Source organism: Pristis pectinata, chromosome 24, assembly GCF_009764475.1.
Source record: "Pristis pectinata isolate sPriPec2 chromosome 24, sPriPec2.1.pri, whole genome shotgun sequence".
NCBI classification, from domain to species: Eukaryota; Metazoa; Chordata; class Chondrichthyes; order Rhinopristiformes; family Pristidae; genus Pristis; species Pristis pectinata.
In genome coordinates this window covers 2,429,705-2,453,790 of record NC_067428.1, presented here as the reverse complement: position 1 = coordinate 2,453,790, position 24,086 = coordinate 2,429,705, and the positions used below count along the sequence as shown (strand labels likewise).

Sequence of the window (24,086 nt, the reverse complement as noted above, 5' to 3'; positions counted from 1 at the left end):
CAGCAACATTTAAATCTGCTTTCACTCAGTGACTTGCCCCAGTCTGTATTTCTGACTCATGGATGCATTATCTCCTTTTTATTTAATTGACCATTGTGAATCCACTTGAAGCTCAGCAGGCCAAATAAACTTACATAACTGTTCTTCTGAAAGCTTTTGTCTTCCTCCGTTATGGGCTACCCTGCCCATGCTACATACTGTTCTTGGGCTGAGAAATGGCAAAAATTCTGTTGCAAGAATTCTATCTAAAAATTATGATTCTGCCAAGACTATCTCCTCCCCTGGGGTGGTGGGGTTTGGGGTTGGGTGTTCAGGTGCTGGGCATGATATCACCTCCTGAGAAGATAGAAGTATTTAATGCAGTCTCTCAGTCCTGGCTGGATCGTGGAACACTGCCGTAGAATTGGAGAACTGTAAACATGATATCCCTTTTCAAAAGGGGGAAGGGGTAAACTTGTGAACGGCAGGATAATCAGTCTATTGCCAAAGCTAAAAATAATTCTCAACTGGAAAAATACAAGTTAATGGGGTGTATGGGCCAGCTTTGTAAAACACTAGTGAGTCCACATCTGGAATATTGTGTGTAGTTCTGGTCACCACAACAGAGGAAGGTCATGGTTGCACTAGAGAGGGTGAAGAGGAGATTCACCAGGGTGAATCATATCGACTCAGGATTGTGTTCTGTGATAAATGTAGTGCAACAGAATTGTTTTTACAAACTTTCAAAACGCATTTCACGAAGTCCCTCATAAGGCTTATTTGGAAAGTCGAATATGTGATAGTAAAGCTGGTGTGGCAATGAAGTGGCTGAAGCCAAATAAGCAAAACAAAACCCATCTGACTGAGAAATTTGCAATGACATTTGAAACAAAAATTGATGGTGTTGTTGTAGATAGCACGGAGGGCAGCGTTAGGCTACAGAATGATGTTGAAGAGCTGGTAAATTGGGCAGGGTAACAGTAGATGGAATTTAATCTTGATGAGTGTGAGGTGATACATTTGGGGGGGGGGTATAATAAAGGTAAAACATATTCTATGAATGGTAGGGCCCTTGGGATTATTTAGGAACATAAGGTCCTTGGTGAGCAAGTCCATGAAAGTGGTAGCACAGGGAGATAGGGTGGTGAAAAAGGCACATGGAATGCTTGCCTTCATTAGCCAGGGCATAGAATATAACAGCAGGAAGGTTATGGGCCAGCTTTGTAAAACATTGGTGAGTCCACATCCGGAATATTGTATGCAGTTCTGGTCACCACGACAGAGGAAGGTCGTGGTTGCACTGGAGAGGGTGTAGAGGAGATTCACCAGGGTGAAATGTTTCAGCTATGAGGAGAGACTGGATAGACTGGGTTTGTTTTCCTTGGAGCAGGAGGCTGAGGGGGGACCTGATAAAGGTATACAGAGTTTTCCACCCAGATGGTGACTACAATCTGGAACACACTGTCTGACGGGGTGGTGAAGGCATAGTAGACTATGGACCAAGTAAATGGGATTTGGAGAGAGAAGTACATGATGGCCACAGTGGGCCAAAGGGCATGTTTCTGTGCCGTACAACTCCATGTCTTCCATAAATTAGTACTGGAACCATTGGTTTCTTGTTGTGTTAAATAATATGGGCCTCGACAGAGGGAGTACAGTTTATAAGTTCGTAGAAAATACAAAACTTGGTAACATTGAAGATGCTGGGCCAAGACAGCAGCAGAACTCAGGAATATGTTGATAAAGGGCAGACACTGAGCAGATACAACCTAATGCACATAAATGTCATATTGGGCGAAACCACTGACAAAGGCTGCACAATCAAAGGCCTGTGTGATTGAACTACAAGAAAGCTGAACAAGGGACAGCACTTGCACAAATATTTGAAGGTGCTGGGACAATTGGGAAAAGAAATGTGATCTTCAGCTTTTCAAATAGGGAAATTAAATATAGAAAAAGAATGTTGTGCTAAACTTTCACAAACACCTGGTTAGTTCTGAGCTGGAGTATTGTGCAAAATTCTAGGCACTGAAAAATAGGAATGCTGTGCAGGTTCTGAGAGCATATACAGGTTTACCAGGGTTATAGCAGTAATATGAAGAAATTAGATAAACTGGTATATCTTAATTAGAACAGACAAGATTAAGTCAAGATCCATTATAGGCAGGCCAAAACTATTTCACTTGACTCATAAGTCTGTAACCATAGGCCATGCATTTAAAATAACCGGCAGAACTAATGGAACATTTCTTTGCACCGATGTTAAAGGTATAATATTCCGCAGAAACATCCAAAGGCAATTGGAAATGTATTCGAAAAAGACGTGCAGATTTATAGGGATGGGGTGGGAGGAAGCCAGAGACTGGGGCTAAATTTCACAGCCTTTTTAAAGAACTGGCACAGGTATGATGGGCCGAAAGGCCTCCTCTGCACTGTAAGTAAATCATGCGGACAAAATAGGATACCGTTTGGAATGAACAAATGGAATGACGTGGACTAAAGAGGCATGTGATCAATTTGTATTTCCAAAAGTGAACTCGGATCCCTGCCGTTGACATGGGGGTGAATGGGAGGAGATAAAGGGAAATATTGACAATACTTTAGAGCCCTAAAGGCTGCACAGTTCTACTGAGCAGTGAATAAAGCCTCACTTTTGTGGTGCTTTTCTAAAGTTCCTCTCTTACCTTTGCCTTCTTGAATGGCAGTGGTTACACCCTTGCCTGTAAGTCAAAAGGCTGATGATCCAGATCCCACTTGAGAGACATGAACACAAAATTTAGGTTGACAGTTCAGCTGAGACCTTGCTGCCCTCTCAAGTAATGTAAAAGATCCTATGACAATATTTTTGGAAGGCACTTTCTCTGATGTCATCATTCACTTTTATCACCGAACCAACATCACTAAAAAGATTGCCTGGCTGTTGCTTGTTTGCAGGAGCTTGCTGTGCCCAATTTGGCAGCTCTGCTTTCAAAATTTGCATAATAACCACCCTCCAAATATACTTCATCAGGTACAAAGCACTTTAGTTGTCCAGAGGTCTTGAAAGACACCACAGAAATGTTTATCTTCTTACTTTCTTTCTTCATGCACTGGAGAAGCCAGAAAAAGGTCAGTAGGGTACAGACCTCCAGCTATTGTAGCTGCAAATGTGAGTAATGTGGCAGATAGTAAGAGAGGAGCAGAAAACTGTGAAGGGTTAAATGAAGGTACATGTGGCTGACTGGTGTGGTTTTTTTTCCCCAGGATCAGTGGATGTGTCCCGTCGTAATCCAATTGCCTCATGGCTGTGCGCGATGCTTTACTGTTTTGCCAGTTACATAATGGCCGATGTACTGCTTGGAGAATCACCTCTCCATTATTTTAACAACACTTCTCACATCTTACTGGCGACAGCTGTTTGGTGAGTGGTCACAGATTTTATTACTCAAGAGATCTCACTTTATTAAAACACCAGATCTTGCCATTGATGTGGGTGTAAATAAACTCCTAAGTGGTGCTCAGATGTCACTACAGAGGTGCTAGGGTACATTCACAGGACAGTTTGCTTTTATTCAAGAATTAAGATAGATCCCAGTTAGAAAACTGCGTCCTGGTGGAGGAAATTGAGGAAAAGGTACAGAGGGCTGCTACAAGGTTAATTCCAAGCTTAAGGCAGTGTAGCCATCCCTGTGGACTCAAGAAGTTGTGTGTCAATGTGTCAAAGCAGCAGAGATTGTTCATGTCCACAATGTGCTGATGGTACCAGATTACAAGTTTAGCATCACTGACTGGGCATAGATATCTCCGCATTGCCACTTTAAAGCATAGTATATTCAAATAAGCTTATGTTAAAAGAATCTAATAGAAATTTGTTAGCTTCTATTAGTAAATAATCAACAACTCACCCATTCTATTGGAAAGTGAGTGATTTTGGTTACTCGGTAAGCAAACAGCAAAAGATAAAACACACATTTAGGCAAAAAAAGATGTAGTAAGAGGCTATATTTTATAATGTCAGACTCAGCCGACGACTGACGGAATCAGAATCAGGTTTATTGTCACTGACATATGTTGTGAAGTGTGTTTTTTTTTATGGCAGCAGTACAGTGCAAGACATAAGAATTACCATAAGTTACAAAAATAAATAAATAGGGCAAAAGAGGAATAACGAGGTAGTGTTCATGGACTGTTCAGAAATCCGATGGCGGGGGGGGAGAAGCCGTTCCTGAAACGTTGAGTGTGGGTCTTCAGGCTCCTGTACCTCCTCCCCGATGGTAGTAACGTGAAGAGGGCATGTTCCAGGTGGTGAAGGCCCTTAATGATGGATGCTGCCTTCTTGAGGCACCGCCTCTTGAAGATGTCCTCGACGACGGGAAGGGCTGTGCCCGTGATGAAGCTAGCTGAGTCTACAACCCTCTGCAGCCTCTTTCGATCCTGCGCATTGGAATCAATCAAGATGAAATGGGAAATATAGAAAACTAGATGGGAATTAAGGGTGTCAGATAGACCTGCTGTCTTAATTCCAGCTAGCTGGACTAATCTTACCTACAGCGCTGTCTGTGATGAGTATGCAAGTTCTCTTTGTGAGCACCTGGTTTCTCCCAGGGACGTGCTAGGTTAATCGGTTACCGTAAATTACATAGTGTACATAGCTGGTAGGAGGGGAGTCAGGATAGAGTTCATGGGTATGTGAGGGAGAGTAGGCAGGGGAATTGGAACGAAGGGATAGACGTAGTGGGCCGCATAACGTGAAAAATGAGGAAGAAAGGAACAAGCTGTTGATACGAGTGCAATGAATTAAGGTGAGAGGAGCCTTGGGAGGAGCTTAAACAGTGGTAGAGACTTGATGGGTCAAATGATCTCTTTCTATGCTGAGAAATCCATGAGATACATATAATGTGGGGAGGTTTTGATTGTTCTTTGTCCTTCTGTTGCAAGCTGCATCAAAGAATGAAAAGAATCTGATTTCAACGGTTACTTTGTATGTTCTTTCACCATCAAATAAAGCAAGTTAACAACTGCATGAGGCCTTAGCTCACCAAGGGCTTCTTTTGCCTGTCTTAACAGAGATTGAAGAAGTACATTTACAAAGGATACAGATTGTAGTCAGAAGGGAGTACCATTGTTATGGCCCCAGTCCCTTCCTGTGCAATATATTGCAAGGCAATTCCTGCACCACTTGCATGTATGACCGATACTTCCTTCCGACTGAAGGCGCTGAAACCAAATGCTATATTGTTAAAGTAGCTAAAGCTCGACATTGTCGTCTAGATTTCCTGATTTGTGCTGCTCCTCAACACCAGATGGTACTTAGCACATACTCAGTCGCAAAAGTGACCAACAATCGACTCATTCCCACCACAACTATTGTACTTCAGATCCATTTTTATCATACAAATTTTCCAACACAGAATGCCTGGCTCCATTTTCCCTGTGCCATTTACTTCCCAATTACTGTCACTTGCCTAGACTTTCCCTTTGGTTCCACAACTTTTCCAATTCTCAAGTTGCAATTAAATCTCTTTAATCAATCTTGCAGTGAATATATACATATCAGACATCACCACCCCACCCCACCCTTCTTTGGTTTTTATGCCAATTATCCCCTGATTAGTTTCCATCCTGTCAATAGTCTGATTAATCAAAAACACATCATGACTTTCAACTCTTCTTTTATGTTGCCCTTTAACCTCTGCTCTGAAATGAATTTTATAGATGAACCTTACAATTCACCCAAAGAAATTTTCAAATGTATCACTTGTACAAAGGATAGATCTTTACAAAAATGGATCACAAAAGTAAATGAAGTTCTTGTTGGTGGTAATTTTTGCCCATGGTAATACATGAAATTTGATAGAAAAATAGAAGTACACTGGAAAGAAGATAAACTTCACAAACCACGAGTTATCTGAGAACTGAGAATAAAGGCATTCAAAACAATTTCAACAGTGACACCAGCTCCAGCGACAAGGGTTCAATCCTGACCTCTCGTGCTTGTCTATGTGGGGTTTGCGTGTTCTCCCTGTGGCTGCGTGGATTTCCTCCATTGCTCTGGTGCCCTTCCACAAAGAAATCTGGGTTGGTAGGTTAAATGGTCACAGTACATTGCCAGCAGGTGTAGGTGAGTGGTGAAGTCTGGGGGGAGTTGAAATGAGGGGAAAACAAAATGTGAGTGGGTAGTTGGCATGGACTTGATGAGCCAAAGGCTTGTTTCTGTGCTGTTTTGTGATGTTACGCACATGTTGTCCATTTTTGACAAAGAAATAAGTTGTATTTATGTAGCACAGCTTCAGAATGTTTTAAAGCATTTTACAACTAATTAAATACTGCATAGTTGTACTCCTTGTGCTCATTTGTGAGCAGCACCATCACAGTAAAGTAATAATAACCAATTTACCTTATTGTCATGCTGAATGAACGATAGACAGGACAGCAGGAAGAATGCTCTCCCTCTTTTTTAAAATAATACCCCAGGATCTTTGACATGCACCTGAGAGAGAAGACGTGGCTGTTTAAATCTCATCCAGCTGACAAAGTAGCACTCCTGCAGCATTGCACCAGGAGCATAGTGACCGTCTCTGAAATGGGACTTCAACCCATAACCATACGGTGTTATAAATGGCTGAAAGACCTTTTAATTCCTCTTTACCCCACACACTGTATATTTATTTCAGACCAACTGAAGTCCTGTCCAGTGCAGTCTTTTAATCAGGTGATAGGAACTATCTGATTAGAATGAAAGTTCCCTCACTCATTTTGATATTTGTCCTCCATTTAAAGATTCATCCACTTAGGAATGTCTGAGCCTAGCAGAGGCACAAACATGAGCCACTGCTCCAGGACGCAGTGTGGGAAAAGTTTAAAACCACACACTTGGTAACGTTGATTTTACATGTACTTATTCAGTGGGTTTAAGCTTTGAATATTGATCACAAACTGAACAATGCTTTTAACTTAGGTATCTCATCTTTTACTGCCCATTGAACCTTTTCTACAAATGTGTGGCCTTCATGCCCGTGAAGTTGGTCCTCACAGCTATGAAGGAGGTGGTACGGGTGCGCAAAATTAGTGTGGGCGTTATCCATGCTCACCACGCGTATCACCATGGATGGATCATCATGGCTTTGGTTGGATGGGCCAAAGGTAAGTAGCTTGTTACCTCTTTATTTTTGAGATGTTAAGCTAGGATAGCAGCACTGAATATTCATTTTTGTTTCACTTGTACAACTGTATATCCAACAAGAGTGCCACTCTACCTTCCATTTGTGTTCTTCAGCAGCAATATTTACTTTTTGGTTGGTCCTGAAATGAGACGGGTGCCTTGGGGATGGTGTTCATTTGAAAAATGTGAAACATTTTGTGCTGTGGAAATCAGGAGTCCATAAAAAGTGAAAATCCAGTTATACAATCAATGCAAACGTAAAACAGACCTATCTGGATGATTGACTAATGGCGATCATTGTTACTTTGTTCTCTACAGGTGCGGGAGTTGCATTGATCTCCAACTTTGAGCAGCTAATTCGCGGTGTCTGGAAACCAGAAACAAATGAGTTTCTCAGCATGTCCTTGTAAGTGACAATGACGGCATTCAGAGGATGAAATTCATCCAAGCCTGTAGTGTAAGTGGGCAACAGCTAGCAGGCAGCCCCTTTTATACCTTGGAAAGAATAACTAGCTGTCAATTTGCAGCTACCTGCTTCTGGCGCCACTCAAGGCTGAATTAAACTCTTGCTCCACCGCCTCCACCCCCACCCTTCCTACATGCTTATTGTATCTGAGATGGGCAGTTTAGGATTAAATCTTTAATACCACAATATATGCAGGTTCAGCCTTGACCTGATAACTTTGGCTGTGTGGCTATGGGGGCAGCCACTAAGCGGAAGCCAGGTGCCTTCCATAAGAGAATGGAGAAGTTGCGGACAACATTTGCTGGTAAGCTGGTGTCACATCACCTGTGGAATCAGAAAGTAAGAAATTCATCCAGTCCTTTCCCGAGCCCAGGAGAATGACAACTTATAAAAAAGTTCACATTTTTTTAAACGCTAAGTATATAGGATTGACAATGAAACTAACCACGATTTTACTTCGTCCTTTCACAGCCCGACAAAAGCTAGTCTTGTTGGAGCTGTTATCTTCACCCTACAGCAAGCCCGTTGGCTGCCCATATCCAAACACAACGTTGTCTTCCTGTTTACTATGTTCATGGTTGTTACGAAGGTAAATGGATCTTTTCAATTCCAAGATATAACGTTTTAGGATTGTGACGTTGCAGGCTTTGCTAATCAATTTTACTGCTAAGTGAATGTCTAAAAATACAAGTAATATTTTCAACTTAAGGATTTGCAATGAGGAGCTCTGATGTTGAAACAGCCTTGATTGTTATTCAAAGCTTCTTGCCGTAGTTTTGACATTCTTTACCTGAATATCAAGAAATGTGTCTACACCTTCTGCTTCTTAAGCAGTCCCTTGTGGTTGAGGATGACGTGTTCATATTATATTTGCATATTTCCTCATGACACGGACGGAAGACATTCAGCCTTTCCTCTACCTATTCCTCTACCTATTTCCCTGTAACCTATTCTCTCACACTTGCCCAGTAACAACCCACTCACCTCCCCCCATCCCCCAATTCCACTCCAGTCCTGTAGGTTTTGAGATGGCTGAAGCCAAGTAGGAGCTGAAGTCTCTGCTGCAGGTAGAGAAGGCGGTGCCTGACAGGGCACGTGGGTGGGTTGTTTGGGATGTTCTGCACTCAGTCTCTGCTTGCTTCCATCTTTGACCAACTGGGAAAAGATGGTGTTCAAAAACTAAGACCAAGATCATGGTCTACAGGGCATGCACAATCCCCACCCACCAGTACACTTCAACGAGATGAACAACCAACAGCAGAGACTCAAGGTGTTTACGTGCCTTCCCAGATATTCCTTTCCCATTTTGTTTGGTCCAGGATTTCCATGAGTCAGTGAGGGTGTTACATCTCCTCAAGCAGACTTTGGGTAGGCATGGCATCCTAACTTTAATTGCTGAGGCATTGAAAGAAACTGAACTAAAGCGGGCAAATGGGATCAGTGTAGATGGGCAAAAAGGTTGGATTGTTCTGTGCTGTACAACTCTCTATGATTTAACAGTCTTGAGATATTTTCTCCTTGCTTCCTAGAAATTTATGACCCCTTGTTTCAGGGGTCTGGTGCGGCCCACTGGCAGGGTGGGTGAGCATAATCAGAGCTTTGATACCGGCGGTGCTGACCTGGGAGAGGATGCTGTTGTCAGTTTACCTGTGGTGCCAATGGGTTTGGAAGATTTTGTAGAGGTAGCAGTGACGGAACCTCTCCATATTTTACCTGCTGTTGGTTGTCCATCTCGTTGAAGTGTACTGGTGGATGGGGATTATGCATGTCCTGTAGACCATGATCTTGGTCTTAGTTTTTGAAAACCATCTTTTCCCAGTTGGTCAAAGATAGCACAAGCACACAGGAAGTGAGGGTGAATTTCTTCACTGGTGTCTGTTCTCACTCTCAAAATATGGAAAATAACCCACGTTTTCCAGGGTCTCATTGTGTATGTTGATTGTCAGGCACTGGTGTTGTGCAGTGTGTGCAGCTTGGTAGATGACCTACATCTGCTGGAAACTTAGTGTGAGGTCCTTCACTTCTGCGAGGGAGTCAGTGACGACTTGGAGTTCTGCCTCTATATGTGCGCATGAACCAGTATCATTTGTGTCCGTAAATCAACGTCTGAGGTTGGAGTTTTCATGGTGCTGATAAGGAGATGATGAAAACAATTTGCTGTTAGTCGTTCCATTCCAGAGGGAGGTTTGTTGAAGGTGAATACAGTAATATCCTGTGGAAAACTGAGAAGAAGTCTGTTGCAGTGACACAGCCTTGTTTATCACCAGTCTTCATTGGAATTGGTCGGTGGTGGACCTGTTGGTTAGGATCATTTAGCAGATATAGAATGGTAAATCTGAGAAATTTTCTCAGTAGTCTCTCTCGACTAAGAGCAAGTTGCGGTGGGGAGAGAGTGGGTTGGAGTGGGGAAGGGGAAGAGGGATGGGGCACATTAGGCAGGAGATGACTGGAGTCTTCTGGCATGATGGGTGGCATATAAGAGGAAGGAGCAGTACAATATTACAGCAATAAGGAGGGAGGATGTCCTGGAAGGTTCTTCAAACGAGGCTATAATGGCAGAGCAAAATAAGTGCCCCGTTTTTGTTTCTAAGCCCAACCATGTGGCCTCATGAAAGGCTTACAGGGGCAGAATTTTTAAATGCATCCAAGAAAGCTTTTTGAAGTATGGGAGCTAATCTTTGGGAATGTAACCGGGCAAGATTAGGGAGTGTCTGTGGGAAAGCATTTTAGAGATAATGATCATAAGTTTTAAGGCTGTTATGGAGAAAGCCAACGATAGACCTTAGTTTAAGGTCCTGAACTGGGGGAAGGCATGATAAGACAGGACCTGGCAGAAGTGAACAGCGATTGAAAAGCAAAGTCAGAAATATCAGTGGATAATACATCTTGAATGTCAAAGATGTACAACTGACAGTGAAACCAATTCACATCATCACTGATTACCAGAAGTCCAAGGAAAAGAAGGAAATAAAGATTTTCATTTATATAGCATCCTTTATGATCTCAGGATCTCCCAGAGCTTTACATTTTTGTGCAACCGTTGCCACAGTTAGAAACATAATGGCCAGTGTCATACTGTGGGGTTCTGCAAACAGCACACTGACAATCAAAAAATCTTTCCATATCATCAATGAACTATAGACATGCCATCCCTCATACCTCTGACTGCCATAGATGTCAACCCATACCATCACTGGTAAAGACTGTCAATAGATATACCTACATGTACCACAGCGGGAATGGTTGCTCTATTAATCCACAATGTTGTTGTGGGACCACCAATTTGTACTTTTCAAAGTATGCCAGAAATAGTGTTTCAGTTTTATGCCAGATACGAGGGACAGACAAAGGGAAATCAACTAAACAAAGGTGTCGGAAGTATGGGAAGATTTTGATCATTTAGATATGCATAGGTTAATCAAGAACAGTCAGTGTGGATTTAAATTGTCTAAGTAACAATTACATTTCTGAGGAGGTATAGATTTCTGTTGAGGCTCCTGATGCAGCCTGAATGGCTTTGGCAAGCTGGTTGATAGGATCCTATGTGGCAGACTGATCAGAGAAATGAAAGAGCATAGGATCCAGAAAAACAGTGGCAAGTTAGATCCAAAACTGGCACAGTGGCAGGAAGCAAAAGAATAATGGTTATGGGAGTGTTTTGGTGACAAGAAGTATGTTTGCATGTATTTAAATTTTGCAAATATAGTAAAATTTGGCTGATAGGGGAAGAAAGCTTTAGACTGCAAGAAATTATCTAAGGCCAAGTGGACGGAAAAGTGGGAGATAGAATTCATTCTGGAGAAGTGTGAACTATCCATTTGGAATAGGCAAACAAGTCTACGGAATACACAGTAGGACACCGAGAAGTGAAGGGAAGACAAGGATCTTGAAGAGGTGTGTACAGGTTTGTTTGTGTGAAGCTTGCACATTCTCCTGCTGACTGCACGAGTTTTCTCCCACATTCTAAAGGCCCATGAATTAGTAGGTTAATTGGCCCCTGTAAATTGCCCCTAAAGTGTAGGTGAATGGTGGAATCTGTGGGAGTTAATAGCATGATAAGGAGAAATAAAATGGAATTAGTTTACATGGGTGTTTGATGGTCAACTCAGGCTTGAAGACAAAGGGCCTGTTTCTGTGCGTTACGGTTCTAGGTCCCTGAAAGTAACATGATGGAAAGATTAGTGGTTAAGAAGGTTTATAGGATTTTTGCCTTTTTGGCCTAGAAGTGGAAAATACTAGGTGTTAGAACCGTATAAAACACAGTTAAGTCACAGGTCTAGTAACCAGGAAAGATGTAATAGCATTAGAAAGATAGATTTACAAGGATGTCACTGGGACTGAACATTTTTAGTTATGAGGAATGATTGGCCAGGTTGTGATTTGTTTTGGAACAGTAGAGGCTGAGGGAGTATTTAATTGGGGTATATAAAATTAAGCACATCCCAGACATGGGACAGGATGAACCAATTTGTATTAGCATTGCTCAGTAACTAGGAGGAGGTATAGATTTAACTTAATTGGTAGCAAGATTAGAAAGAAGCTAAGGAAAAATATTTTCACTTAAAATGTAGTGATTGCCTTAAACATTTTACTTGGAAGAGTGCAGGAGCCAGAAACCCTCATCGCCTGGAGAATGTTTCAGGTCGAGACCGAGAATGGAGAGGGAAGATCGCCAGTATAGAGAGGAGAGGGGGTGGGGTGAGACAGGGGCTGGTAGGAGATAGGTGGACCATGGAGGGGCAAAGGATGATGGACAGAAGGATCCAGGTGAGGGAGGGAGCGGTGGAGAAGGAGCCAGGTGGGCGATAAGCGGGCACACAGAGGCTACAAGGGCTGGAATCCGATGTTAAGAAGGTGATAATGGGAACCATTAGGGGTGAGGTGAAGGGCAGAAGGAAGAAGATGGGCAAGGGGATACAGTGGGTCTACGTGGAGAATGTGCTTGGATGAGCACCTGATGTGCTGTGAGTTATAGACCTGCAGCCTGAGAGATGGCAAGTTTAATTTTTTTATTTAACCCAGCAAGAAAATGATGGGCGGAATGCTCTGCTTCTATGCCATAAATTTCTGTGATTCTATGAAACTAATTTGGGAACTGTACATTCTATTATTTAATAACTCACATTGTGACGTGGTGACAAATTTAAATATCATTTGTATCGCAAAATAGAAACATAGAAAACCTACAGCACAATTCAGGACCTTCGGCCCACAAAGCTGTGCTGATCATGTCCCTACCCTAGAAATTACTAGGCTTACCCATAGCCCTCTATTTCACTCAGCTCCATGTACCTATCCAACAGTCTCTTGAAAGACCCTATCGTATCCGCCTCCACCACCGTTTCCGGCAGCCCATTCCACACACTCACCACTCTCTGAGTAGAAAACTCACCCCTGATATCTCCTCTATATCTACTCCCCAGCACCTTAAACCTATGTCCTCTTGTGGCCACCAATTCAGCCCTGGGGAAAAGCCTCTGACTATCTACCCTATCAATACCTCTCATCATCTTATATACCTCAATCAGGTCCCCCCTCATCCTCTGTCGCTCCAAGGAGAAAAGGCCGAGTTCCCTCAACCTGCTTTCATAAGGCATGCTCCGCATCCCAGGCGGCATCCTTGTAAATCTCCTCTGCACCCTCTCTATGGCTTCCACATCTTTCCTGTAGTGAGGCGAACAGAACTGAGCACAATACTCCAAGTGGGGTCTGACCAGGGACCTATATAGCTGCAACAATACCCCTCGGCTCCTAAATTCAATTCCCTGATTGATGAAGGACAATACACCATATGCCTTCTTAACCACAGAGTCAACCTGCACAGCTGCTTTGAGCGTCCTATGGACTCAGACCCCAAGATCTCTCTGATCCTCCACACTGCCAAGAGTCCTACCATTAATACTATATTCCGCCAACATATTTGACCTACCAAAATGAACCACTTCACACTTATCTGGGTTGAACTGCATCTGCCACTTCTCAGCCCAACTTTGCATCCTATCTACGTCCTTCTGTAACCTCTGACAGCCCTTCACACTATCCACAACACCTCCAACCTTCATGTCATCCACAAACTTACTAACCCATCCCTCCACTTCCTCATCCAGGTCGTTTATAAAAATCACAAAGAGTAAGGGTCCCAGTACAGATCCCTGAGGTACACCACTGGTCACCGACCTCCATGCAGAATACGACCCTTCAACAACTACTCTTTGCCTTTTGTGGGCCAGCCCGTTCTGGATCCACACTGCAATGTCCCCTTGGATCCCATGTCTCCTCACCTTCTCCATAAGCCTTGCGTGGGGTACCTTATCAAACACCTTGCTGAAATCCATATACACTACATCTACTACTCTCCCTTCATCGATGTGCACAGTCACATCCTCAAAAAATTCAATCAGGCTCGTAAGACAGGACCTGCCCTTGACAAAGCCATGCTGACTATTCCTAATCATATTATACCTCTCCAAATATTCATAAATCCTGCCTCTCAGGATCTTCTCCATCAGCTTACCAACCACTGAGGTAAGACTCACTGGTCTATAATTTCCTGGGCTATCCCTACTCCCCTTCTTGAATAAGGGAACAACATCCGCAATCCTCCAGTCTTCTGGAACCTCTCCCGTCTCCATCGACGACACAAAAATCATCGTCAGAGGCTCCGCAATCTCCTCCCTCGCCTCCCACAGCAGCCTGGGGTACATCTCATCCAGTCCCAACGACTTATCTAGCTTGATGCTTTCCAAGAGTTTCAGCACCACCTCTTTTCTAATATCTACATGCTCAAGATTTTCAGGCCACTGCAAGTCCCTGCTACAATCCCCCAGATCTTTTTCCATGGTGAATACTGACGTTAAGTATTCATTAAATACCTCCGCTATTTCTTCCAGATCCATACACACTTTCCCACTGCTGCACTTGATAGGCCCTGTCCTTTCGTATCTCATCCTCTTACGCTTCACATACTTGTAGAATGCCTTGGGGTTTTCCTTAATCCTGCCCGCCAAGGCCTTCTCATGTCCCTTTCTGGCTCTTCTAATCTCTTTCTTAAGTTCCTTCCTTTTAGCCTTGTACTCTTCCAGATCTCTAACATTACCTAGCTCTCTGTACCTTTTGTAAGCTTTTCTTTTCATTTTGACGAGATTTATTATAGCCTTTGTACACCACGGTTCCTGTATCCTATCATGACTCCCCTGTCTCATTGGAACATGTCTATGCAGAGCTCCACACAAATATCCCCTGAATATTTGCCATATATCTTCCGTACTTTTCCCAGAGAACATCTGTTCCCAATTTAATCTTCCAATTTCCTGCCTGAGAGCCTCATAATTCCCTTTACTCCAAGTAAACACCTTTCTAGTCTGTCTGTTCCTATCTCTCTCCAGTGCTAACATAAAGGAGATAGAATTAGGATCACTATCACCAAAATGTTCACCCACTGAGAGATCTGACACCTGACCAGGTTCATTTCCCAATATCAAATCAAGCACAGCCTCTCCTCTTGTAGGTCTATCTACATACTGTGTCAAGAACCCTTCCTGAACACACCTAACAAACTCCACCCCATCTAAACCCCTCACTGTCTGGAGATGCCAGTCGATGTTTGGGAAATTAAAATCCCCCATCACAACAACTCTGTTATTCTCACACCTTTCTAGGATCTGCTTCCCTATCTGCTCCTCAATAACCCCGTCACTATTGGGTGGCCTATAAAAGACACCCAGCAAAGTTATCGACCCCTGCCTGTTCCTAACCTCCACCCACAGAGACTCCGTAGACAATCCCTCCACAACGTCCACCTTTTCCGCAGCCGTGACACTATCTCTGATCAACAGTGCCACTCCCCCACCTCTCTTGCCTCCCTCCCTGTCCTTCCTGAAACATCTAAAACCCGGCACTTGAACCAACCATTCCAGCCCCAGAGCCATCCAAGTCTCCGTAATGGCCACCACATCATAGCTCCAAGTATCGATCCAAGCTCTATGCTCATCCGCCTTGTTCACAATACTCCTTGCGTTAAAATAGACACATCTCAAGCCTGTCTGAACACTTCCCTTCTCTATCACCTGCCTATGGTACTTACTCCTAGCCTCCTCTATTTGAGAGCCAAACACCTCTTCCCCAGTCTCTCCAGTACGGATCCCACCCCCCAACAATTCTAGTTTAAACTCTCCCCAGAAGCCTTAGCAAACCTCCCCGCCAGTATGTTGGCCCCCTGGGATTCAAGTGCAACCCATCCTCTTTGAACAGGTCATACCTGCCCCAAAAGAGGCCCCAGTGATCCAGAAAACTGAATCCCTGCTCCTTACTCCAATCCCTCAACCACGCATTTAACCTCCTCCTCATTCTGTTCCTATGCCCACTGTTTAGTTTTAGTTGTACAAATAGTTTGTACAAATGATTTAAATGGCTGATGTAAGGAGACATTCTCATTAAGTACAGTCCTTCAGGTTTATTAAGTTTCCTAAGGAGCAGCCACTGACATTAATAACTAAGAAAGATCTTCCACTCAGGTTCATACACAGGAATTCAAATTTGTCAGCACTGGAGGGGCACAATCACTATCCTTGATGTAGAGAGAGGATGTGTGTGTGGGTGGGTGTGTGTGTGTGTGTGTGGGGGGTGTGTGTGTGTGTGTGTGTGTGTGTGTGTGTGTGTGGGTGTGGGGGGGGTGTGGGGGGGTGGGGGTGGGTGTGTGTGTGTGTGGGGGGTGTGGGGGTGTGTGTGTGGGTGTGGGTGTGTGTGGGGGTGTGTGTGTGGGGGGGTGTGGGTGTGTGTGTGTGGGTGTGTGTGGGTGTGTGTGTGTGGGGGTGTGTGTGTGGGTGTGTGTGTGTGTGGGGGGTGTGTGTGTGGGTGTGTGTGTGTGGGGGTGTGGGGGTGTGTGTGGGTGTGGGTGTGCGTGGGTGTGTGTGGGTGTGCTTCCAATACTGCAAGTCACATATTTCTTTGAGATAATTACTGGGTGTCTCTGCTTGCCCCCTCCTCATGCAAATCCCTGTTTACATTTGCTTCTGAATGTAGTGCTGATAAAGTAGGTTCAGTTCAGTTTCCAGCTTAAACAATTAACAAGCATTAATAGAAAAATTAGGTCATTAAAATAGACCATGTTAAAAATAAGTGTACTTCTCTTGCTGTCGCTATTTTATTCTTCTCCCATTGCAGGTATTCATGACAGCAACACACTCCCATGGATCACCTTTTGCTCCGATTGAAGCTTTTATCTGCCCCATTGTCTTTGGGAATACCTGCAGTACCCACGATGATCATGACCGTGTCTGTTCTCGTGATAATATGCACAGCTGCCCCCCTTGCAATCTGTCTCCCTACGTGGCCAAGACAAAGGAGGAACTTAATGAAGGCACAAGGAAGAAGAAGAGCAAAAAGATCGAATAAGTAGTGTAACTCCCAAGACAGTTATCAAAGCGTGCTGAAGGTGCAATTTCTGGGACTTAGTGTGATCTGGAAACTGTTACTATGAGGAAAATCAACATAATTGTACTCATACAGTCTACTAGGGTTTGCGTTTGAGCTTGTCTGTCTCATTAAATGGAAAGAAAAATGTGAACGAATGGTACTTAGCCTGTCCTTCCCAGGAACGTCTATCCTGGAACTGAGAAAGAATATGTTTCCCAGTTTCACGTCCCACCTAGAAAAGACAGACAGCTTTAATACAGGTAGCAATTTGCCATTGTCTCTTAAGGCCATGTGGATATAGAAGGGGAAGCAAATGGAAATATTCATTCTGAATAGTCTGCCAAGAGTGTTGTAGGAACTTTATAAAGATAAATGCCTTATTTGCATCCAGTTAACATTGCGCCAGGTCAGAGAGGGTTTCATTTTGTCGCTGTATTGCCAAAGTCAAAATGGATTCCTGTTTTCCAGCATTGTTACCTAAAAGTTTTTGGACTGAAGCAGCAAACTATAGGTATAATAAATCCCTGCTGGTGGTGATGTGGAATAGCCTCTGATAATTAGTAGCTGCATTGTTCTCATCCAGACTCACAGAGGGAAAGACAGCCATTGAATTGATGCTGGTACAGACAGTGGAAATATGACAAGCAGCTAGAAGTAAACAGCTTAAAGTTTCTATTAATGATACAGAGGAATGAGATATGCATGTTTTAAGCATTAGTCCATTGACGTATATGAATAACAGGTGAACTATACCACAGATATTTGAAGCGTTACACAAGGAAATTTCAAAATTTCTGTCCAAAATTAGGTCATTGTGTCATTTTTAAGTGAAATCCATTCTGCCTCTATGATAGAATTTCCTCATTCATTACGCACACACACCCATCATTTTCAGGTAAATGTAGAAAGTATTTTGTTGTTGCCAAAAATACAATGTACGGAACTGTACTATACTTGTGGTCTTCCAAATGACTTAATATAATAAAGATTAAATATAAGCTACATAGCTGAATGTTGACTTATCAACACACTGAGAAGGATGCGTGGACGGAGGTGTGGGCCACCTGTGGTTGGTGGATTCAAGATTTTCTACAGCTCCTTTAACGCAACCACTGCATGAACATATTATTTCCAGATTTCCCAATCAATTTGAGAGCAGAAGAAAAGTGGGACTTTTAGGAGGAGGAAGGGAGCAGAGGCAAGGAGGAGATTTCAAGGCCAAATGTAACAAGTGTGGGGAATGTGGATCAAGGTGTGCAATACAAAGCAACGAAGATGGGGAGGAGATTGCATGGCGACATTTGGTTTTGGACTAGACAGAGCTTACATTGGCACATCCTGACCTACATGTCCGACAGCCCCACATTTCACACCTTTATCTCCTCCTATTAATCCATCGACCTTTGGAGGACCAACTTATCCTCACCGCAATCCTAGTCTCACATTGGAGGTATTCTCCCTATTCTATCCATCCTCCCACCTTCTCTACCTTAAAACTCTCCCTTTCCCAGTTGTGTTGAAGGGTCATTGGCTCGAAGCAGTAACTGTTTCTCTTTCCACAGATGCTGACTGACTTGCAATTTCCAGCATTTTCTGTTTTATTTCACATTTTTCCTTTAGTGTGCTGACCAAACAATACACAGTACTCCAGCTGTGACCTAACTAATGTTCTTATAGTTCAATCATAACATTCCTGCTCTTATATTCTATGCCCCAACTAATGAAAGCAAATATTCTATATGCCTTCTTAACCACTTTATCTGCCTGTACTGCTGTCTTCAGCGACCCTTGATCCATGTGTCCTAAATTTCCAACTATTCACTACATCCTGGCCTTATTAATCCTCTATAATGCATCAGCTCACACCTTTCAGGGTTAAATTCCATCTGCTATTGCTCTGCCTGTCTCACCAAAGCAGTTTTCATGTTATCTGCAAGCTTACTAATCGTATCTCCCAAACTCACATCTGAATCGTTAGTGTATATAACAAACAGCAAAGGTCACAGGACTAATCCCTGCAGTATACCACTGGTCACAGGCTTCCAATCACGAAAATAACCATCACCTAAAACCAGCAAGCTAATTTTGGTTACAATTTTACAAAATGCCCTGGATCCCATGGGCTCTTATCTTTTGGACCCATCTTCCATGTGGGATCTTGTCATAGGCTTTAGCGAAGCCCATGTAGATTACATCAATCATGCTGCCCTCATTGATACACTTGGTTACCTCTGAAAAATTCAAACAGATTTGTCAGACTGATACAGGAACCGTGGTGTACAAAAGCTAAAATAAATCTAGTCAAAAGGAAAAGAAAAGCTTACAAAGGTTCAGAGAGCTAGGTAGTGTTAGAGATCTGGAAGAGTATAAGGCTAACAGGAAGGAGATTAAGAAGGAAATTAGGAGAGCCAGAAGGGGACATGAGAAGGCCTTGGCGGGCAGGATTAAGGAAAACCCCAAGGCATTCTACAAATACGTGAAAAGCAAGAGGATAAGATGTAAAAGAATAGGGCCTATCAAGTGCAACAGTGGGAAAGTGTGTATGGATTCGGAGGAAATAGCAGAGGTACTTAATGAATACTTTACATCAGTATTCACTACGGAAAATGATCTTGGTGATTGTAGTGAGGACTTGCAGCAGGCTGAAAAGCTTGAGCATGTGGATATTAGGAAAGAGGAGGTGCTGAAACTTTTGGAAAGCATCAAGTTGGATAAGTCACTGGGACCGGATGAGGTGTATCCTAGGCTGCTGTGGGAGGTGAGGGAGGAGATTGCAGAGCCTCTGATGATGATCCTTGCATCATCAATGGAGACAGGAGAGGTCCCAGAGGATTGGAGGGTTGCGGATGTTGTTCCCTTATTCAAAAAAGGGAGTAGAGATAGCCCAGGGAATTATAGACCAGTGAGTCTTACCTCAGTGGTTGGTAAGCTGATGGAGAAGATCCTGAGAGGCAGGATTTATGAATATTTGGAGAGGTATAATATGATTAGGAATAGTCAGCATGGCTTTGTCAAGGGCAGGTCTTGTCTTACGAGCCTGATTGAATTTTTTGAGGATGTGACTAAACACGTCGATGAAGGGAGAGCAGTAGAAGTAGTGTATATGGATTTCAGCAAGGTGTTTGATAAGGTACCCCGTGCGAGGCTTATTGAGAAAGTAAGGAGACATGGGATCCAAGGGGGCATTGCAGTGTGGATCCAGAACTGGCCGGCCCACAGAAGGCAAAGAGTGGTTGTCGAAGGGTCATTTTCTGCATGGAGGTTGGTGACCAGTGGTGTACCTCAGTGATCTGTTCTGGGACCCTTACTCCTTGTGATTTTTATAAATGACCTGGATGAGGAAGTGGAGGAGTGGGTTAGTAAGTTTGCGGATGACACGAAGGTTGGGGGTGTTGTGGATAGTTTGGAGGGCTGTCAGAGGTTACAGCGGGACGTAGATAGGATGCAAAGCTGGGCTGAGAAGTGGCAGATGCAGTTCAACCCAGATAAGCGTGAAGTGGTTCATTTTGGTAGGTCAAATATGATGGCAGAATATAGTATTAATGGTAGGACTCTTGGCAGTGTGGAGGATCAGAGGGATCTTGGGGTCCGAGTCCATAGGACGCTCAAAGCAGCTGCACAGGTTGACTCTGTGGTTAAGAAGGCATATGGTGTATTGTCCTTCATCAATCGTGGAATTGAATTTAGGAGCCAAGAGGTAATGCTGCAGCTATGTAGGACCCTGGTCAGACCCCACTTGGAGTACTGTGCTCAGTTCTGTTCGCCTCACTACAGGAAGGATGTGGAAGCCATAGAGAGGGTGCAGAGGAGATTTACAAGGACGCCGCCTGGATTGGGGAGCGTGCTTTATGAAAGCAGGTTGAGGGAACTCAGTCTTTTCTCCTTGGAGCGACAGAGGATGAGGGGGGACCTGATAGAGGTGTATAAGATGATGAGAGGCATTGATCGTGTCGACAGTCAGAGGTTTTTTCCCAGGGCTGAAATGGTTGCCACAAGAGGACACAGGTTTAAGGTGCTGGGGAGTAAGTATAGAGGAGATGTCAGGGGTAAGTTTTTTACTTAGAGAGTGGTGAGTGTGTGGAATGGGCTGCCAGAAACGGTGGTGGAGGCGGATATGATAGGGTCTTTTAAGAGACTTTTGGATAGGTACATGGAGCTGAGTAAAATAGAGGGCTATGGGTAAGCCTAGTAATTTCTAGGGTAGAGACATGTTCAGCACAGCTTTGTGGGCCGAAGGTCCTTAATTGTGCTGTAGGTTTTCTATGTTTCTAATCTCCCGCGAACCAATGTCACGCTGACTATCCTTAATAATCCCTACCTTTCCTCGTGTGGGTTAATCCTATCCCTCAGATTGTTTTCCAATAACTTCCCTACCACGGGCATGAGACTCACCAACCTGGCTTATTCCTGCTGTCCTTCTTGAATAAAGGTACTGCATTTGCCAAGCTCCAGTCATTTAGCACCTTTTCTATGGCTAAAGAACTGAAAATGTGTTAGAGTCCTGTCAGTCTCCTCCCCTGACTCTGATCAGGCACTGGGGATTTATCTACCTATAACCCTGCTAACATTTTTGCTTCTTGATGGTAATTTGTTCTTGAACTCCACCAACCCCTCCCTGAATTCTCCAAGTACAATGTCCTTCTGCATAGTGAATAAAGATGAAAAATATTTACTTAAGACTCACCTGTGTTCTCCAGCTCCACACATGTTGCTACTTCGGTCCCTAATAGGCCCTACTCTTCCCAAATATACTTTGGGCAAATGGTAATAAGATCACAGAAACATAGGAAACCTACAGCACAATTCAGGCCCTTCGGCCCACAAAGCTGTGCCAAACATGTCCCTACCCTAGAAATTACTAGGCTTTGGGATCCTTTGGGATTCTTTGGGATTAGATCCTTTGGGATTTTCCTTAATCTTGTCCACCAATTATGTTTTTTTTGTACCTACTCTTCACCATTCTAATTATTTTTTTTAAGTACCCACCGCACCACCATACACATTCTATCTTCCTGTCCGGCCACTTCTATATTTACAGTATATTTTTCCCCTGTACAAAACATTGGTTAGACCACATTTGAAGTACTGTGTACACTTCTGGCCGTCAAACTACAGCAAGGATGTGGCAGCAATAGAGAGAGTGCAGAAGAGATTCACCAGGATGTTGCCTGGAACGGAGGGCTGCAGTTAGGAGAGATTGGACAGGCTGGGTTTGTTCTCACTGGAATGTAGGAGGCTGAGTTGTAACCCTACAGGTTTATAAAATTGTGAGGAACATTAATAGGATAGATGGTGGGAGTCTTTTCCCAGGGCAGGGGAGTCCAGATCTGGAGGGCACGGGTTTAAGGGTGGAGCGAAGAAATGTAAAGGAGGTCTGAGGGTCAAGATTTTCCACACAGAGGGTGGTGGTTATCCGGAACAAGGTGTCAGAGGAGGTGGTGGAGGCAGATATAATTCCAAAGTTTAAAAGGCATTTGGATAGGTGGGAAAGGTTTAGAGGGATACAGGCCTAATGCAGGCAAACTAAAGATTAGCACATATAGGCATCGTGGTCGGCGTTGTGAGTGAGGAAACAGATTTGGGGTCTCAAAAGCAAGGACTCTGAACACCGTCTGGCAGTAAATGATTTATTTACAAAAGACGAGCATGGGAAAATGGTAATGGGAATAACACACGCACGGTTTGCAGCGAGCGTGGGAAAATCACAGTGGGGATAAAACACACACACACACACACACAATGAACTAGGCACACACAATCAAGGAAAAACAATATGATACCCGCCACCCCTTGACTCAGTGCAGGCACGGCTCTGTGCCACTAGAGACACTAACAAAAACGCTCCCAACCCTTAAACAGTGCACACCTCGTCAACGATTTCTCCAGCGCCGTTCCACGGTACTCAGCCTGGAGTGAAGCATGTTGATCCCTCGAAGCTGGCAAAGAGAGCGAGCTGAGCACATGTGGCGCCCCTTATAGTGCTGGAGGGCTGGGGGGTCCGGCTCAGGTAGTATACAGAGGCCAATGGCTCGGTGCTAAGCAAGTACAAAGTTGCTTAAAGGGGTCAATGGTCAGGTGTGCGCTGATGGGTGGGGCGGGGCCAAACCTTGATTGACAGTGGTGTGTCTTCTGACCAGGTAGTGGGCAGTGTTGTCACGTGACAGCCACGGCCCTCCACAATACAATCCACCCCTCGAAAGTCACACCACTCGCCAATCATTACATGGACTACAGTGAAAAGAAAACCTATATATCGTAATACAAGTCTTACCCTTAACAGACTGATAAATCATGGTAACAACTATTTCTAAACTTAAAGCTATATGTTAATATACAGCACTAATGAAAGGCAGACGTGCTCTTGATAATCTCGCAAGCACAACATAATATACAGACAGCAATAACGAGAATGAGAGCAGTCGCCCAGTGGATGACAGTTGCCCACCATCCCCCCAGAGACTCAAACGGCCACCAGTTTCCCCATGAGGTGTCGTGCTGGAGGAGCTGGTCCCTTGGTTTTTGAATTTTAGCCACCGAGTCCCGAATGTGAGCGGCCAAGTGGGTGATATTCCTTGACTCATCAGGGATAAATGTGCAGCACTCCTGACCAATCATTGCACAGGTACCACCATCAGCAGCGAGTAGGCAATCCAGAGCCATTCATTTCTGCAGGGACACAATCCTGACAGTCGTCAGCTCTGTCGCCATCCATGTCAGGGCGTCTTCGGTGTGTTGCAGTGCCACTGCCATTTTGTTGGCCAGCGTCTCGAGCATACTGGTCATCTGGATGACCTCACGGGACAATTGGGCCGTGCCATACATGGGAAAGGCTATTATCCAAAACCTCTCTGCCTCTTGTAATGGCCTTCTTGTCCCCAAGGTAATCCAGGGAGTAGATGTAGGGCACCACAAACACTGGAAAGCAGCAACCGTACCAGCTCGCGGGGAGCCACGGGTAGGCACGTTGGCCGCAAATCCAGTGGGGTCCATTCAAAGTCCAGGGAGCCCCCAGCTTAGCGGCACCATCGGCAGTGGTCACTGGGGCACCCAGGTAACCAGTCTCGCTTGCAGTCACTGTGACCAGCT

The 24,086-nt window shown here is 44.1% G+C and overlaps 1 protein-coding gene across 3 annotated transcripts in view; it reads left to right on the top strand.

Moving 5' to 3' along the window:
* The window catches only part of tmem38a (transmembrane protein 38A), a 40,911-nt gene extending 22,910 nt beyond the window's left edge, over positions 1–18,001 (top strand). For 2 of the 3 annotated variants that reach the window (XM_052037634.1, XM_052037633.1), the window contains exons 2-6: positions 3,223–3,379; positions 6,917–7,101; positions 7,439–7,526; positions 8,058–8,175; positions 16,749–17,988. In XM_052037634.1, coding sequence (XP_051893594.1) covers positions 3,223–3,379; positions 6,917–7,101; positions 7,439–7,526; positions 8,058–8,175; positions 16,749–16,979 — 779 coding nt within the window. In that variant the 3' untranslated portion in view covers positions 16,980–17,988. Of the gene's footprint in view, positions 1–3,222; positions 3,380–6,916; positions 7,102–7,438; positions 7,527–8,057; positions 8,176–16,748 lie in introns of all 3 variants that reach the window. The other variant, XM_052037632.1, reaches the window with a different exon arrangement.
* Positions 18,002–24,086: the final 6,085 nt, after the last annotated feature.